This window comes from Sebastes fasciatus, chromosome 17, assembly GCF_043250625.1.
Source record: "Sebastes fasciatus isolate fSebFas1 chromosome 17, fSebFas1.pri, whole genome shotgun sequence".
Classification (NCBI taxonomy): Eukaryota; Metazoa; Chordata; class Actinopteri; order Perciformes; family Sebastidae; genus Sebastes; species Sebastes fasciatus.
In genome coordinates this window covers 21,221,667-21,240,981 of record NC_133811.1, presented here as the reverse complement: position 1 = coordinate 21,240,981, position 19,315 = coordinate 21,221,667, and the positions used below count along the sequence as shown (strand labels likewise).

The following is a 19,315-nucleotide window of genomic DNA, read 5'->3' as shown; positions in this document are numbered from 1 at the left end:
TGCTGTTACTGTAATGCACTGCATCACTTATCTACTTACGATAATGTCCCAAAATAATGTTTATTTTCTGTTAGCATAAAACCACCAGTACAACCAGTCCTGTGCAAAAGGAATCCCCAGTTACTATGTTGTACAGTATGTAGCAGTCAGCTCTACAGATTTTTTTGCACAGGCCAAAGCTAGTTGAAAATTGATGATGAATTTATCATAACTTAACAAAACAGGATACACATTTTGGATAATTCCACAGGCACCAAGTAAGTAAATAAACAAAGTAATGCACACTGCAATGGACACTCATGAGATAGTCAGTGACTACCTGTAGGTGTAAGGATCTTGACATTCCTAAGGAGTGTGGCGGTCAGTTACAGACTAGAAACAACGGACCTTATTCTCAGACTGAATTGTGCAGAGCAACACTTTGTTTCACACTATACAAACACTCAATGTAATAACTGCAGGGAGTAAAAACTGCATTTAGTGATTGATTTAATTTAAAATTGTTTTATTTACATACCAGTAGCAGAACAATAACCTCAGGGACATCAAACTTGGAAAATATATTTTTCATTACACTGAGTCTTTAAAAACCTCAAAAGTGATGTCACTTTCCAGTATAACAATATAGAGTAAGTACTCAGATCCTTTACTTAAGTAAAAGTAGCAATACAGTGTTGAAATACTATGTTACAAGTAAAAGTCTTGCATTCAAAATGTTGGCATCAAAGTATACCTAAAGTACCAAAAGTAAAAGTACTCATTTTAAAGAATAGCTGATTTCAGAATAATATATGTTACCTTATTGGTTTATAATTATTGATGCATTAATGTGTAAGCATCACTTTAAAGGTGCAGCTGGTAAAGGTTGGGCTAAATTTTACTACTTTATATATTCTATCTGATGGGTAGATAAAGTCTTATCTTAACCTATAATAACATGTCATCAGCATTTATTTGTTGATTATATGTTGTTTTTATTAATCAAAATCTGCAAAGTAACTTTAATTATCCCAAAAAATGTAGAGGAGTAAAAAGTACCCTACAATATTTCCCTAATTCTAGTGCAGTAATTTAAAGTATCAGAAAATGGAAATACTTAAAGGTCCCATACCATGCTCATTTTCAGGTTCAGACTTGTATTTTGTGTTTCGATTAGAACATGTTTACATGCTGTAATGTTAAAAAAAACCTGTATTTTCCTCATACGGTCTGCCTGAATATGCCTGTATTTACCCTCTGTCTAAAATGCTCCGTTTTAGTGCATTTCAACGGAATTGCGTTGCTAGGCAACAGCTTAGGTCCATGTGTACTTCCTGTCAGTTGACATTCACATACACTGCAACCAGGAATAAACTGGGACACATTTAGAATGTTTACGTTTAAAATTGTGTCAAGGGTCTAAGTATCGTATATTTGTGACATCACGAATTGGCAGAAATCCTGACAGCTTGTTTCAAATGCAGAGTTTCTGAATATGGGCTGTGTGTATTTCCCTGTGAATTGAGTGTTTCGAAACTTTCACAGTATTTACGTATATAGGATTCAAGCCTGCTTTATAATAAAAAAAAACATGAAAATCTCACTTTTTTATAATATGGGACCTTTAAGTGAAGTACAAATACCTCAAAATTGTATTTTCAGTACAGTACTTGAGTAAATGTACTTAGCTACTATCTATGATATTAACTCTGGGGGTATATATAGTGAGTGACATCATAAAGACATGATGCTATTTCATTATATTCAAACTGGGAGTTATGAGTGCCTGTCCCTTTAAGAAGGAGGCGGAAGTGAATGGAGCCTGGCGGAAGTGGTGCCTGGCAACCGGGCAACCCTCCTCTGAGTGTAAACCCTCAACTGATATATCAGAAATTCATGAGATTCACAAATATTACACAGACTTATCTTTATTATTATTATTTTTATGATTTTAAAATCTCAATCGTCTTCATCCTCTGATCGCTAATAAAGTTTTTCACCATGATAGTCCGTGTAAAAACAGAAAACTATGTTTAGTGAGACCGGGGGATACAAGAAAGAACCTGGCAACACAAGCTGTCATTTTTCCGGCGCGGGAAAAATCGTAAACAAACACAGAGAGGAAGAAAGCCCTTTAGTGCTGTCTTCTAATATGATAGTTAGCTATCTACACGTGTGTGTTATCGTCTGCTTGAGTTACTATACGTTTTATTAGAAGAAGAAGAAGCTAAAGTAACTCACGGTTACAAAAAACCCCAAAGTTTTCGCTGAAAAACGTTAAAAATAACGTTTGTTTGAATTAAAGTGAGTTAAATCTGACCGGTATCGACCTGTAAACGGTACTAATGGATCGATACAACGAGGTGAAAGTGGAGCTGAAGAGCTGGGAGCAGAGCTTTGTTAAAGACCATCAGAGGAAACCAAACAAGGTAAATTAAACTAAACATTAGCAGAGAGTTAGCAAACTAATGGCAACCCATTTATTCCCTTTATAATATATTTTCTATGCACGTTTTTATTATACTTTGTATAATTTAAAAAAATAATAATTACAAATTAAAAATTAAATAATTATTGTTATGGTTTCATTATGGCTCAGTTGGTCCACAGGACCACTTACTGCTTCAGACTGTGTTGTTGTGCAGTTTGTTTCCCATTTTCTCCACAATATTTGACATTAAAGTGCTAAACATTAGCTGAGAGTAAGCAAACCCATTTATTCCCTTTTATGATAAGATGTTTTATATGTATGTATAAGCCTGTGGCTTCTTGACCTCTCCTGGCACAGTTCTTGTTTTTTTTTCATTGACTGGATTTTGTGCAGTTTTATATATATGTGCAAATAAATAGATGAATAAATAAATAAATAAATATTTTCTATGCATGCTTTTATTATTGTTATGGTTTCATTATGGCTCTGTTGGTCCACAGGACAGACTGTGTTGCTTGTTTCCCATTTTTTCACAATATTTGTCTATTAAAGTGCTCTTTTATTTCCAGGAGGATATTGATGAAGCTCCAGAGGAGACCAGGAGTGAGTACAATCCATAACTTGGATATACAAGTATACAAGTGTATATACAAGTATACAATCTGCATCTATCTGCAACTACCTCTCCTAACCACTGGTGCACTTTAAACTTACTTTACACTACATCCCATATACCATTTTATAGACTGCACATATTACATCTATTTATTGTACACTACATCTTTTTATTGACGGACAGTACACGCTATGTCCATTCACTATGTATATTCTGTATTTCTATTTATTGTTTTATAATCTTTTTGTATACCTATACCTCTGTATCTGCGCTTTGCTGCTTTGACACCTGAATTTCCCCCCGGGGATTAATAAAGGTTCATCTTATCTTATATCTATTCCATCTCTAGACATAAGTATATTATATTATTGTGTGTCTTTATTCCAGAGCTGTATAAAGAGTACCGCAGTTTGAAACAAGCCAAAGAAAACAGCAGCAGTAATGCAGCCAGCGGACACGCTGAACAGGCCAGATCCACAGCCGGGGTCAACACAGCCCAGAAGGTATTCAAGAATATGTGTTTGTGACTGTGGGCGTTTGCGCTTCCTGTCCGGGGCTTCCTGTCCGGGGCTTCCTGTCCGGGGCTTCCTGTCTTTTGTCCTTCCTCTGTGCCTCTGTTTTTTTGTTTTTTTAAGTCCAGCTGTTTTTATGGCAGCTTTTGGCTTTCTCACACTCCTCTGTCCCCAAACCTTCCCTGGTGTTGCTGCTACTACCAACTACTGCTCCTCAACCAAACTTGCTTTTGTAGTACTCACTACATTATATCATTGCTCCTTTAACAGTGCCCACAACCCTCCTCGTCTCTGACTACAAGTCCCACCTCTGCCTCAAGAAGATGCAGTTTGTTCAGGTTTAGCCTTGTGTGCTGTCTTTGGACTCCTCTGTACATATTAAGCTACGTCATGTTTCAGTTGAAATGGTACATTTATTCAATACTTCAGAAAACTTGCCCGATATCACTTCAGCTATTCGCTTATTTTGATTTTATTTGCATAAATAAGTTATAAAAATACAGCATATTTTGTGAGTGGAATCTGTGCTTTTACTTTACATGATTTCTTTCTCAAATGACACTTTTGTGATCAGTTAGTTGCATTACCCTCTACCAAAGGTTGCCTCTTGTAAGCTATGCATACACTTCAGAGAGATTTTTTTATAGTTGTACTAAGACAATTTGTTTCCTCTATCTGCTTATCGTTGATCTACGTAGGAGGCGGACTGTTGGGGTGCCCATCTGAACCGCAGTTCACAGCCTGTATCTTCTCCCAGACTGACAGCCGAGGAAAGAGACAGTCTGCAGGCTTCTGCTCAGTACTATGGCCTAAAGCTTAAAAACAACCTGGCGACACTCCGTAAGGTGAGGCACGCTTTAAAAAAACTGACCACACCACATTGTGGTAAGAGAGAGAAAGAGCTGTACACTTAAAAACTTGGCCTTCTAAAGCGACAGAGTCGTCACAATAACAATGATTTCTTTGGTTCCTTCTGATAATCCAGGAGAGACCTGTCTCAATGAAGAAGTCTGTCGTTCCCGGCCGGATGCCTCTAAACTCCTTTAAAGATGGACAAACTAGACAGACAAACAGCCCTGTTGCTGCCGCTGCCACCAGCAAGATCACTTCCACTGACCCTGAATCCAGCCCTTTCACACCAAGGTAATTAAACGCAAGTCTGTATTGTAATTTATAGTGTTTAGTATATTAAAGGTCATAAAATATATTCCAAGGTGACGTCTTCAAATGTCTTGTTTTGTCTGACCAGCAGTCCAAAACCCAAAGACATCCAGTTTATAATAATACAAAAGATGGAGAAGCATAAAATCCTCATATTGCAGAACTATATCAGAGTATTTTTGTGTATTTTTGCTTCACGAGTGACTGAAACGTTTAATTAGTTATCAAAATAGTAGATTTTTTTTTTTCCGTCGATCGATTAATCCAATAATTGTTTCAACAGCTTGTGATGTTATTTGCAGTAGAGCACACAGACACTGATTTATCAGTGTTTTTGATTTTTCAGCAATCATTTTCTAAAACTGAGATACCCTGTCTTTGTTTTGATTTGCTTTTAGTGCTGTTGTTACATCTTAGCCACCACTGTGATGAAACAATTGCACCTTTGCAACCTGTGGTAATTTAGAAAATGAATTATCCAATATTGTATTATTAATGTCTTTTAATCTTTTTTAATAACTTGCGCAGCCAAACAATGTACCTCATATTTAATTGCATTTCATGCTCTTTATTAACACTACCAATAGTTGTGCTGCTGCTATCTTAAGTTTCAAAGCCATTAACAATCTTTAGTTTGACTAGAATGAGCAGTAATGGCCCTCAAATGTTTTGTGTGAACTTTCCTTGTAATTGTGTCCTTTTTTACAGAAGATGTAAGCCTGGCCTCGGGTCCCTGGCTTCAAAGACACCCCAGAAAGTGGAGACTGAAGAGCCGTTTGAACCATTCAAACCTGTCATGGAGTCTTGTGAAGAACCTGAAAGTGCTGCTGGTAGTTGTGGTAGTACTAGTATTATAAGTAGTAAGAGTAGCATTAGTAAAGTTTCACAAAATCAAAATATCTCTCGTCCAGCTTCCTCTCCAGCCAGATCTTCTTCCTTGTTGTCGTCGTTATCTTCTTCACCTAGTGTAGGAACTTCAAGAGGAAAGTTAAATGAGAGTATAGGAGCTTCAGGAGAAAGTAAAACAGAAAATGGTGAAACTTTAGGAACTCCACTTAAGGGTGTTGATGAGGCAGGTGATGGGACTTTGATTAGCTTTAGAGGAAGCCCTCAGGTTCTTGGAGGTTTCAGAGGAGGGATGGGAGGTAGAAGCAGCGGAGTTAAGTCCTCTCCTGCCAGCAGACTGAGTTTTGTTGACAAGAAGTGGCTAGAGAGGTGTCAGGTGTTTGGAGAGATGGAGGCTGAGGTGAAGCCTGGAGCAGGCAACCAGGAGATAGATCTAGAGATAGGAGGAAAGAGAGAAAGGGAACGAGAAGGACAAGGAGATGAAAAAGTTGGAAAAGAAGAAATAGATGCGGAGGGAGAAAGAATAGACAAGGAAATAGACTTGGGAAGAGATGAAGGCTTTAAGAGCATTACAAGTGACACTACGGTCAGCGATAGTGCGCCGAAACCTTCTCTACAACACACTGAAAAAAGCAGAGGAGGGGAAGGAAAAGCGAAAAAGAAGGGAGGTGAGGAGATTGAAAGAGGGCTGACGCCACCGTTAACGCCAGAAGACGACAACGAGACTAGTCAGAAATCCAAAGGTACAAAGAAGAGAGGGAGGAAAAGGCAGAGAGAGGGAGAGAACACGGAGGGAGAGACGACAGAGGAGGGAGGAGTGAAGAAGAGACGTAGGAACGTAAAAAAGAAAGAGGAGCGCTCCGATGTGAAGGACAGCTCAGCTCAAACAGGAGGGAAGAAAAGGAGAGCCAAGAAAAAGGGAGACGAAGATGGAGAGGCAGAAGAAGAAGAGAAAGAAAGCAAAGAACCTAAAAAGGTAAGTTAGATAATTGTATTCATTTCCACATAATGTGCAAATTAGTTAAACACAGTATTATTCCTGTCAAGGAACCTCAGGAGAACTTGTTAGGAGAAATAGAGGAGGACGTTGCAGCCAGGAGAGCGCATCGCATGAATCGCACTCAGCCCGTCAGAGCCAGGTGAGACCAAACACGTCCTGCTGCAAAACACGTGTTGAAACATCTCTATCATTTGTATTCTGTGTACAAACAATTCTTTATTTGTACAGCGGCGTGAAAGGCGCAGAGGGTAACTTTGTGAAGATAAATCTGAAGAAGAAATCTCACGTCAAAGGATACGCACTCAGAGGGGCTGGTCTCCGCAAACAGGTACGTAAAACCTGTTTACAATATCCCTCTGAAGAATGGATGTATTTGTGTGCCTTTGTCAAGGAAATCTAAACCACGCATCCAGTTTCACACGACTTAATAGAGTCATAGTGTATCCAGAGTTACAAAAATGTGTTGTCATAAATGTACTGTGTGTGTGTTTCAGATGTACATGCAGAAGTTCCAGCTGAAAGGCGAACGTTTCGGGGGAGGCGCAGGATTCTTTGGCAGAGGAGGGAGGGGTGGATTCAGAGGGGGGGGTGGATTCAGAGGGGGGTTCAATCGGCAGGGTGACACCTGCTTCAAGTGCGGAGGGACCGGACACTGGGCCATGAACTGCAAGGGACCAGGTAATATACAAAGAAAATAAAGAATTTGCTTTTTTGACTAAAATAACCCGAATGAGACCGACTCAAATACATTTCAGTATAAAGTTTTCCTGAATTATATTTGTTCATTACTGAGGCTTCATCTCTTCAATGCCATTCTTTGTTATGGTGTTTGGTAATTATCAACTAAACTATACCGATGCATTATCAGGTCATTAAATGCACATAACTGGCTGTGACTGCTTTCTTTAAATGGACAGCCTATTTGCCTGAACTCCTCTGGTTTAGTGATGATAGATTATTGATGTATTGATGAACAACTCTGCTTTTTGCAGCCCCTCCGCCTCCTGCTGCTGAGGACCAGCCTGCTGTGGAGGAGCCGTTTGAGCTGCCCACTCTGGAGGAGGTTGCCAGGGCAACAGGCACACTGGGTACGCCTGTTGAACTTTTACTGTTATTGATTGTGCTGCTTTCTACCACAACTAACCAGTTTTTTGTGACAGTCCAGTTCCAAAAAAAATATTTTTTTACCTGCCGTATAAATAATATAATGTTGCTTTTCAGGTTTGTCTGTCTGTTTAAGTAAATACGCGTGCAGGCCCCCCAATAATTAGTGACAACAGTATTTATTGCATCTTGAATCAACCACATAATATTCACACAAGCAATTTTGTAAGATTGCATCAACATTTTGCATGAAAACAAAGTAACTTTGGCTGGTTTATTTTAAGTCTATTTTGTCTTAAAATTACCAAATTAAACAATATGTCAACACAATTTATCTACAGTGAACCGTGTCCGCTACAGCTAACAAGTACACTGGACAGTTAGAGACGGAGCACATGGAGAATTCACTTTTACCTAACATCCTAAATCATCATACATGGATTCATTAATGAAATTTTAGTAGTACAATATTTTTTTTTCCATGAGGTACAGTTGCAATTTAGTAGGGCTGCCCTCTCTTAGTTGATTAATCAACTAATCAGTCGTTTTGTTCTTAGTCGACTAAGATTTCTTTAGTCCATTAGTCATTTTTTATGTTTTTTTGTTTTTTTCAGGTATTTTTGTGTTTGTTTGTTGTGTGTATAAATCCAGATGTGTTTGTTTGTTCCAGTGGCGTCTCCCAGTATCACAGAGGAGCAGCCGCACCAGGACAAGGAGGTGGACGGTAAACAGAAAGACGAGGTGTTGCTTAACGTGATCCGTCCTGATTATGAGCGTCCTGATGCTCCACCACCAATGGAACCACTTTATCATCTCAAAGATGACGGGAAAGTCCAGGGTAAACACTTTTCACTGTATAATGAAATACAACAGGATATACTGTAGATGTAGTACATGTTTTATTCGTGGTAATATGTGTGTGTTTAGAAACATCTCCTGAGGTGTACGAAGCTCTGCGAGAACTCGGCTATCAGTCATTTAGACCAGGACAAGAGGAAGCCATCATGAGGATCATGTCAGGTATGCACACTACACACATATACAAACATACTGTATGTACATCTATAATCTCTGTGTTCATGTTTGTCTCTCTTTCTCTCACTTTTTCCTGCAGGTCTCTCTACCCTCGTCGTGTTGTCAACGGGGATGGGTAAATCGTTGTGCTATCAGCTCCCAGCCTATCTGTATGCTAAACGGTCAAAAAGCATCACTTTGGTCATTTCACCTCTCGTCTCACTGATGGACGACCAGGTAAGAGAAATCATCCAACATTTTGTCATCGCTGATCATAATTGAAGGGTACTCCTCTCACTTTGAACAGTGATGCAGTTAACACATTATGTTGTGAATATCTCGTGTGTGTGTGTGTAGCTGTCTGGCCTGCCAGCCAATCTGAAGGCAGCCTGTATCCACTCCAACATGACGATGAAACAGAGAGAAGCTGCGATAGAAAAGGTAACAGACACAAGAGACTTCAGAGTTGGAGGAAACACTACAGTTGTAGGTTTTAAACTCCAACATCTTCCTACGCGTCTCAAAGAGTAAAAAACAAAACCTACATCTAACACTTTTCAAAACTCTTCTCCCGCTCATTTGTCTATAGATTTAATATAAAAATCACAACACATAGTTCCCTTTTCTCTGTAAACTGTATAGAGGTGTGTTGATTGTACAGTAAGGCAGTTTAAACCAAAGAGAAATCTACACCATCATATGTTCAGTACTTTTTTCAGCCCATAATGTGTGTTTCTCCAGGTGAAGTCGGGCCAGGTGTGTGTGCTGCTCCTCTCTCCGGAGGCTCTGGTTGGTGGAGGCGGTTCAGGCTCGGGGTGTCTGCCCTCGGCCCAGGAGCTCCCTCCTGTGGCCTTCGCCTGTATAGACGAAGCTCACTGCGTCTCAGAGTGGTCGCACAACTTCAGGCCCTGCTACCTGAGACTCTGTAAGGTGGGTTAATGATGGCGTTTGTATCTTGGACTGCTTTAAGTTGGGGAAAAAAAACGTCTGAACATTAGAAGAGAATGCACAGAATTTTATTGTTATAAATATTATAGCATTATGATAGTACAAGTGATATAGATACTGCTGTTGTTTAAAGGTGATATGGTCAGCAAACAAACCAACAATAATGAATCTACAGATACTTTAAGAAGACGTGTGAACAACCCAATTTCAACACATTTAAAACTACCACACTTTACAGTATGTGAGCATTTCAAAGTGTATTTAGTGTAAAGACAGTAAAGGATTGCCGCAACAGTCACAAAAGAAACTATATGATGTGTGTGTGTTTGTAGGTACTGAGGGAGCGTTTGGGGGTGCAGTGCTTGCTGGGACTCACAGCCACGGCCACACTGTCCACCGCTCTGGACATCGCACGCCATCTGGACATCACCGATCGAGACGGCATCGCAGTCCGATCTGCAGCGGTGCCTACGAACCTGCATCTGTCTGTGTCCATGGATAGAGATAAAGACCAGGTGTGATGAGTCGTGTGTTTCTCTAGTGGGTTTAAATATTCCTGCTCAGTGGAGAAAAGTATTCTCCAGACCTCTGCACATCGGCCCCCACGTGTCTGTCTAGAAACATTTGCAACTTTCTGTTAATATTTCTCTCTGTCTCTCTTCTGTTTATCTATTCAGGCTTTAGTGTCCTTGTTGAAAGGCGATCGTTTTGGTTGCCTGGACTCCGTCATCGTTTACTGCACCAGGAGAGAGGAGACGACTCGCGTGGGGGCGCTGCTCAGGACCTGCCTGCAGGGCGTGCTGGTGAAAGAAAACAAACACATCAACAGTCAGACACAACACAACCCTGCAGGACAGAGAAAGAAAGAGCTGGGTAAGTCATTCATATTTTTGATCCACCAAAGTGGAGAGAATCATGTTGGGCGTAGGGATGAAATGTAAAATGACTCCATCCGACATGTCAGATTTAAAACTAGAACATGGTACGGAAAGCTGTTGTTACATCCCTCAAAAAAGATTTACTCCTTTTGATATTTTAAACGTTTCTCTCTTTGACTCGATGTCTCTGTCTGTTATTACCCTGTGTGTCTACATTTAGCAAGGAAGAAGATTCGCAAACCGCTGAAATGGCAGGCGGAGTCGTACCACGCCGGCTTGTCAGCGTCAGAGCGCCGCCGCGTCCAGAACAACTTCATGTGCGGGGAGCTCAGAATCGTGGTGGCCACTGTGGCGTTTGGCATGGGCCTCGATAAATCTGACGTCCGCGGCATCATCCACTACAACATGCCGAAAGTGGGTAGCGGTCTAATTTATGTAAAGCAAAAAAAGCTCCTCAAACTTTGTAATCAAACTGAAACGTTGACACGTAATCTACAACTGTATATCAGGTTTGATGTCGTTTATGTGAACAAGAGCAAACCTAAAACATAGATGAAGAACTTAAGGTCCATTTAGCAGTTGTTCTGGAGCTTTCGATCCTATCACATAATCTTCATCTGCAGTCATGCTTTTTCCACTTGTCAAACATGTAAATACATACTAAAGGTACTTTGTCAGATAGATTCAAACCTAGATAGTACAACCAAAGAGCCGGAGTCTCATCTCTATCAGTATTCCCTTACTGGTGGTAACTGTTTTACTGTTTTTTTACTATTTCTCCAGAGCTTTGAGAGCTACGTTCAGGAGATTGGGAGAGCGGGAAGAGACGGAGACCCAGCACAGTGTCACCTCTTTCTGGACTCTGAGGTAAGACTATGTTTGTGTCTGAAATTCCACACTAACATGCTATTTAGTACGCTAAAACAGTTTGTTTTAGTGTGTCTGAAACCTTAGTATGAAACCAATAGTACGTGAATTGCATATTATTTCTGGCAAAATATTACAGTATTTAAACGCTGGACACTCTGGCTGCATATATATCCCACAATGCAGTTCGGTAGTAATGACAACGTTCATAACAGACGTTGGCGGACAGCTCTGTAACGTCAATAACGCTTCAATATTTGTGTAAGTATAAGATTTCACCTTGCTAGGTGTAACATATTTTTGAAATCAGTTCAGACTTTGATTTTCAAAAAACATCGTTTTGGTCACATGGGGTTGGCACAGGTTGCCATAGTTACACGTCTCCAACCATTAAAAAAAGAGGCTCTCAGGAAGTGACGACGTAAATTACAGCTCAGTGCATCCGAAAAATTACATACTGCTGTTTATTAACACAAAAGTATATTTAACGATACACAGTATATCTGAAGCATGAATACATTTTGTATGTGTGTGTGTGTGTGTGTGTGTGTGTGTGTGTCTGTAGGGTGGGGACCTCTGGGAGCTCCGTCGTCATATCTACGCGGACACAGTGGACTACTACACCGTAAAGAAACTGGTCCAGAAAGTTTTCCCACCGTGCAAATGTAAACAGATACACCAGAAACAACAGGAACAACAGGAACTTGTAAAGGTAACTCTACCTCTCTGTGTGTGTGTGTGTGTGTGTGTGTGTGTGTGTGTGTGTGGTCTAAATGCTTTTCAAGAAATAGCTTTGAGATCATGGTACTGAAGCAAAACAAAACTAAACTGTCTGTGTGTGAAGGATATTGAAGATGCGGAGCTGCTGGAAATGATGGATGCGTGTGATCAGGAGAGGAGCCTGAACCCTCCCGCTCAGCAGGACGTAGTTCATACAGACCCACCAGCACCGTCTACTGCACAGGTAATTAAAAAAGAAAATGATATTTAATATCTTTCTACTCTTTCTTCTTCACTCTTTAACCTAATGAAAGACCGTTAAAATGCAGTTTACACTGAAGCAAATAGGAAATTGAAGATGTATCTGTATTTATCTGAAGTTATCTATATAAGAAACCAGAATTTTGGACAAAATGACGAATGATGTGACTTTGTTTTCACTGCAAGGAGTCGTCACATACCGATGCAGCGGAACAACCCCTCCAAGAAGATAGGGATCAAGGAAAGGAGGACAAGAAAGAGGAGCAGGCAGCTAAACACGAGGAAGCTGACAGTTCGATGACGCACAAGGACGTGGAGGAGAAAGGAGCCGGCGATTGGCTGAAGGACCAGGAAGAGGAGAGCAGAGATTGGCCCAGAGAGCGGGTGTGTCACACGCACGAAAGAGCGATTCCCATCCAAGAAACTGTCGAAGCTCTGGACATCACAGAGGAGGGTACGTGGAAACACACACAAGGTCATGTACGGAAGTAAAATGTGGTGGCTGTGATGCTCCAACTGCAATGAATCTTGTAAAACAGTAACAGGAGAAACACAAGTAGATCGAAACCTAACTGTTGAAAATTCCCTTTCTCTTTGTGTATTTCAGGTGTAGAAACGCTGCTCTGCTATCTGGAGCTGCATCCTCAGCGCTTTGTGGAACTCCTCCACCCCACGCTGTCCGTGTGTAAAGTCAGCTGCTACAGTGGACCGAGACAGCTCCAGAAAATCACTAAACTGTATGAAATGTTTCTCATTCTTTAGGATGCTCTAATACAGGGGACTGAGAAAGACACACAGTCTGCACCATGTGTGCATGAATGTGTGTTTGTTTGTATAAAGATATCCGCAGACATGTTGTCTTTTGAAATGGCAATGGAATATCACACTTATTTGACTTTATTTACTTTGTTCCACAGTTGCCCTCCGATTGCCGTGGTGTTGGCCAGAAGGCGGATGGCGGGCGAGCGGGTGGAGACGTGCGATCAGCTGGAGTTTGATGTCGTCGAGGTTGCGGACACTATGGGATGGCAGCTTCCTCTTGTGAAGAGAGGACTCAGACAGCTGCAGTATAGCAGTGGTACGTGTGCGCACTAATAAAACATGTTAAAACGCGCATAGCTCGGAGCAGCTCAAACTCTTTTACTGACCTCTCTTGAAAATCTATATTTTTGTGTTAAATGTGCGTTTGGGTTTGTCAGGGTCTATACGTTTCTGTTGTCTTTTTTTTTAAACTGACGCTGGCACAAAATGTGAACAAAGTACAAATTTATGAAATTGACTCAACAATTAATCATGAATATTGTTTTTTCAGTTGGCGGACGTAGCGGTGTCCACGTGGAGTTATCCTCCTTATCGTTCTACTTCCGTTCCTTCGGCGACCTCAGCGACGAGGAGATGGACAGAGTTTGTCAGTTCCTCCATAATCGAGTGCAGAACCAGGAGAGAACGCAGCTCTACCAGCTGACCGCCTGCTTCAACGCCTTCAAAAGGTGTACACACACACACACACACACACACACACACACACACACACACACAGTATAGCCTAACAGCTCCAGCTAAAGGTGTCATAAAAACCTATTTTTTCACAGCCTTGAAATGTTTTTTTAGACTGCTGCAAGATAAATAGTTTTCCTCCTTCTTCCTGTGTTGTTCTCCGATGATTTCAACTGACCACATCAACAAATACCAGAAGTAAATGGGAATAAAATCTGAATTTGTGATCAAAGCTGCAACATTTAATCGATTAGTTGTCAACTATTAAATTAATCTGCAACTAGATTGATAAACGGTTAATCATTTTGAGTAATTTTTTTAAGAAAAAGAAGAAAAAACTCTGATTCCAGCTTCTCAAATGTGAATATTTTCTGGTTTCTTTACTCTTCTACAACAGTTAACTGAAAATCTTTGAATTATGGACAAAACAAGACATTTAAGGACGTCATCTTGGGTTTTGGGAAACACTGATCGCCATTTTTCAACCATTTCCTGACATTTTATACCCCAAAGAACTAATCGTTTAATCGAGAAAATGATCAACATATTAATTGACAATGAAAATAATCATTAGTTGCAGCCCTATTTGTGATTGACATTGCCTAAAGCAATATGATTTTGTAAACCCAATCTGTCTGTCACTTAATTCATGATGAATTCATGTGAGAGATTATTTGTGAGGGTTGCGAACGGGTACTACTCGTTTATAAACTTTTTTAAAAAGCCAGCAGAGACACTATAGTCCTGCAAAATGTCTAAAGCATTCAAAGACTTTATAAAATGCTAATATGGCCTGTTTCTGTCTGTTCCTTATCATGTGCGACTGTTTGTGTGTTGTCCTCTGTCTGTCTGTACGCTTGTCTACATTACCTCGTGTCTGTGTGTAACTTTGTGTGTGCGTAGTGTTGCGTTCCAGAGCGCGTCGTCCTGCCTCGAAGATTTGAACGAGAGCCGCAGTCTCCAGCTGAAAGAACTTCTCTCCGAGTACTTCGACAAGAGGCGAGACCGAAGCCTCGCGCTCGCACCGGTGGTCGTCGAGGAGCTCGACAGATACAAGGTGAAACACGCGGTCAGGAGTTATCAGCTGAATTTGTGTCTCAAATGTGTCTGGATGTTGTAGTTGACTTGTGTGTGTTTGTAGTTGTTGGACTGGGAGAATCAGATCAGAGCGGACATCAGGAGTTTCCTTTCCAACCGAAGTGATGAGAAGTTTTCTGGAAGAGCTGTCGCTAGGATCTTGCACGGCATAAGTGAGTGACATCTGATGATGCTCCTACAAAATATTCAAATATATAAGTAAGGTGATCACAGACGCCACTATGAAGTTATATATAACAGCACATAAACCATGTAGCTTTATCATAATGAAACAAGTCCACTTAAACAATCCAGTGGCAAAGTTATCCAGTGAAAATGACCAAAAGGACTCTGAACCTCTAGAGGGTGTTCTAGGATCAGTGAATATGTTGAGAGCTCGACGGTGTTTAACCTCACAACAGGCAGATTTATTTTATTTCTCTCTAATTCGATCAGACTGATGTCGTCTTCTTGGAAGTACTGTTATCTCACGCAGGTCACATGATCTCCATAAACCTTTATCTCTGCTGTCCAGCAAACCTGTAGCTTTTACTCCAGCTTTGTTGTCACTATTGCCCAAGTCTTCTCTCTTCTTACTCTTAATTACAAATTGAACAACAGGGGTGAGGTTACACCGGTGGCCCTAGTGAGTGTGCAAGTTTGCAAGGGTCCTAATTTAATATGTTAAAAAAATTAGAAGATCTTAATATATATAATATATTAATCTATAATATCTAATAAATTGTACTGACAGAAGCCCCAAACCAGATTTCACCACCATTCAGGAGACGCAAATTAGGGGTCATGTTGTCTCTTTGTCTTGATGGACTATATAAACACAAGAGACAATGATGGAATAAGTCCAGGATTTTATCATTCTATTCCAGACAAAGTCTGATATGTTGTGTGTTTTTAAAAAAATTGATTACGATATTTAATTGCACATTTTTTATCTGTTCAAAATGTATCTTAAAGGGAGATTTTTTTAAGTATTTAATGCTTTTATCAACATGGAAGTGGACAAACATGCTTGATTATTATTATTGGAAATCAATTAGCAACACAAAACAATGACACATATTGTCCAGAAACCCTCACAGGTACTGCATTTAGCATAGAAAACATACTCAAATCATAACATGGCAAACTGAAGCCCAACAGGCAACAACAGCTGTCAGTGTGTCAGTGTGCTGACTTGACTATGACTTGCCCCAAACTGCATGTGATTATCATAAAGTGGGCATGTCTGTAAAGGGGAGACTCGTGGGTACCCATAGAACCCATTTTCATTCACATATCTTGAGGTCAGAGGTCAATGGACCCCTTTGAAAATGGCCATGCCAGTTTTTCCTCGCCAAAATTTTGCGCAGGTTTGGAGCGTTATTTAGCCTCATTTCTGACAAACTTAAGTTTTCTAGTTCCATATGATAACCCGCTACAACATCCGAAATTGTGTTAATGCGTTAAAGAAATTAGTCCTGTTAAAACAAATCTGCTTTAACGTGTTATTATTGCATTAACAGCCCTAAAAAAATATCTATTAGAATGTCAATAAACTGATATAAAGTTATCAGCTGTGGATCGACATGTGCTTCATTTAAGGTGAAAAACAATCTCTGTTTCAGGCAGTCCTTGTTTTCCCGCTCAAACCTACGGCAGAGACAGACGCTACTGGAGGAAATACATCCAGTTTGATTTCAACCAGCTCATCAGACTGGCCACGCAGGAGATCATTCGCTTCAAGTGAGCAACCGAATGTGCACGCACAGAGAACGGCATGTACGCACACACAGGACTGCACACATGCACCATTCACTTACTCGTTGCTCTTGAGCTCTGGTTTCGATGGATTTGTCCGGAAACACCAGTTTGTGTTCCTCATATCACTTGTATTGCATCATGTTGTTATTTAATCTGTGAAGTTTTTCTTTGTAGACTAATTAAATAAAATATTTCTATTTTTCTACCTTGGTCTTGCATTGTTCATTTATTTAAAATACCTCAGGAATATCTTCTTAGAAAACAATACAGATTTGTGTCGCATAAATGAAAAGCTCTTATCTTGTTTTAGTGGGTTTGATTGGAACATGGACTCAAACCTGAGAGAAAATAAAAGTCCTGACCCAGAAACGAACTGATACGAGGAAGTAAAACTACAAAAACAAAGACGGATTCCTCTTGTACCATCCCACTGGAGCAATGTCACTGACGCTTGTCTGTCATATTGATTAGCTGTTGCTTTTAAAAAGCTGTGTAATGATTAGCTACTGCCTGGAAGTCATCTGTGTGTGGGATCTTCCTCAATTAACCTCACCTTTGTTAAATATTTACTCAACTTCAGCAACACTTGTGAATTATAAATATTTTATACAACGGGGTTTAATGATGTCCCGTTACAGAAAAGAGCAGCAGTGGAATATAAGTGAGAAAATCATTTTACTTCAGTTACATGAAGCAGTATTCTGCACTTCGCTTTCTTGCCGAGAGCCGGATGAGAAGATCAATACGACTCTCATGTCTGAGAGTGGAATCGATCTTCTCATCTAACTCTCAGCAAGAAAGCGAAGAAGAGTATTTCCTAAAATGTCAAACTATCCTGGAGAACAGGACAATTCTGAACGTTTTGAAGGGGAGAGAAATGTCAAACATAAAGCCTGCTTGAATCAGTTTTTCTCGTTCAAATGAATCCAGCTAAAAGCTAAAACATGCTGTTTTGAATAAGGCAAATTAAAGCTATGTTAAAGCTCTTCTTTCTTCACTGTTTTAACAGTGGACTCTGGCTTTTACATATCTGCTATGATTCTGACAACATACAATAAAATAGGGAGAAATCTGCCTTATGAACATATACTGTATATGTATATAAACTGGGGAGTCTAACAGCTCTAAACTCTGACAGCAGACTGAACTGTAAAAATCAAAACTCAACTCAGACAAACTTTTAGGGTCATTTTATCACCATCCATTAAAGCAGCAGTGGGTAGAAGTGGAGCAAATGTGATTTGTAAAAAGTTATTTTTATAAAACGGTCACTACATCCTGACAGTAGTGCATGAGACAGGTAATCTGAAAAAAATCATGTGCCTCTGTGTCCTCCGGTGCTCCTAATGGCATCTGCAAGATTTCACAGACCGGAGGGAAACAACCAATCAGAGCCTAGCCTTGTCAATCACTCGCGAACTCCAATCAAACGGTCAAACTAGGCAGCGCTGATCAAATATGAATCAATATTCTGTTACTATAATGACTATTTCTCACCTCAGATGTTTTCAGAAACATCTTGTAGTGAACTGTTTAGCTGTAAAATTAGAAAGTTTGTGACTCGGCAGCCATGCTGAGATCAGTTGAGGAAATACCAAGCACCGCCCACCAGCCGGAGCACAGCCAATAGGAACGCTCTCTCTCTCTGAAATGACCTGTGATTGGTCAAAGTCTCCCGTCACGGGCTAGATTTTTTTAAAGCCTGAAAACAGAGCCATGAGGAGGTGAAGAAGTGTAGTTTTCTCTCAGAACACTTGAATTACAATGTGCTGAAAAGTTGTTGTGGAAATTTTGCCCAACACCTTACCAGGTGTTAATGTATTGTACATACTGTAGCTCTGTGGGAGAGCAGAAACTGAGCCTAAAGTCAGCCTTTTCTGGGAAAGGTTAGGTAAACGCCAGTGATGCACAATCAACAGCCACACCTTGGAAATTTTAACAAGACTGTCACTTTGGCAGCTGCAGAGTGTCTTAGAAAAACAATGTGAAAATGGGTTTGGAATAGAAGCGCCGGTCTCACCAGATATTTTGAATTGTCAAAGAAGGAAGAACACAGATGTTATTGTTAACAGTAACAATGGCTCTATTAATCTATTCCAGCAAAGTCATGAAGGCGTGACAGTAAGCTATTTGGAATTTTGCCATTACTGACTTTTCATTGTTTACATATTTGCATTTGTGTTTTTCCAACTGAAACATGTCAACATGTCTTCTTCAGTGATACAGAATGAAAGACTTTATTGTATTTTGTCATTAGAAAAGAGTAAGTGTCTACGTCCTTGCTAGCAGCAAGGCTATTAAATGAAGGCTGGGACTCGGTCTTTGGCTCCATGGGAGCTACGAAGTATGACACGAAATTGGGGTCGTATCTAGAAGGTAGCCCGCAAATTGCGAATCTTGCAAAAATTTGCATGAAACTTGTGAGACTCGCTGCTCGATGACCAATCCATACCATACCATACGAAACCCGCGTGATACAGGAAACTGACTCTCAGTGTGCCATCTCCTTTCTGAACTATCTCTGGCCTAATCTTAATATTCAAGGTCAATTCCTAACCTTAACCATCTCGCGAGAGTTTCTCAATTTGCGTGTAACCTTCTAACCATGACCCATAGTTGGAGGGTTACAGCAGGCGGCGCTAG

General features: G+C 40.2%; 1 protein-coding gene across 1 annotated transcript; it reads left to right on the top strand.

The window, feature by feature from the left end:
- The first annotated feature begins 110 nt into the window (after nt 1-110).
- On the top strand, nt 111-16,877 carry recql4 (RecQ helicase-like 4). The gene is made up of 28 exons (XM_074614558.1): nt 111-2,408; nt 2,980-3,013; nt 3,414-3,529; nt 4,237-4,383; nt 4,524-4,681; nt 5,408-6,521; nt 6,593-6,684; nt 6,774-6,873; nt 7,040-7,223; nt 7,538-7,641; nt 8,301-8,487; nt 8,577-8,669; nt 8,764-8,900; nt 9,021-9,104; nt 9,405-9,593; nt 9,944-10,126; nt 10,289-10,484; nt 10,710-10,903; nt 11,273-11,356; nt 11,922-12,068; nt 12,201-12,320; nt 12,524-12,791; nt 12,945-13,074; nt 13,255-13,415; nt 13,650-13,827; nt 14,738-14,891; nt 14,976-15,084; nt 16,537-16,877. Exons 1-28 carry the CDS (start codon nt 2,325-2,327, stop codon nt 16,656-16,658), a joined length of 4,869 nt encoding a protein of 1,622 aa, XP_074470659.1. The 5' UTR covers nt 111-2,324; the 3' UTR covers nt 16,659-16,877.
- The last annotated feature ends 2,438 nt before the right edge of the window (nt 16,878-19,315 follow it).

Excerpts from the sequence above, each read along its gene's own strand:
- recql4 (XM_074614558.1), top strand. The coding sequence starts at position 2,325 with ATGGATCGATACAACGAGGTGAAAGTGGAGCTGAAGAGCTGGGAGCAG. Across the intron at positions 4,682-5,407 it reads TCCAGCCCTTTCACACCAAG|AAGATGTAAGCCTGGCCTCG; the intron begins GTAATTAAACGC and ends CCTTTTTTACAG. Across the intron at positions 6,685-6,773 it reads ACTCAGCCCGTCAGAGCCAG|CGGCGTGAAAGGCGCAGAGG; the intron begins GTGAGACCAAAC and ends TTATTTGTACAG.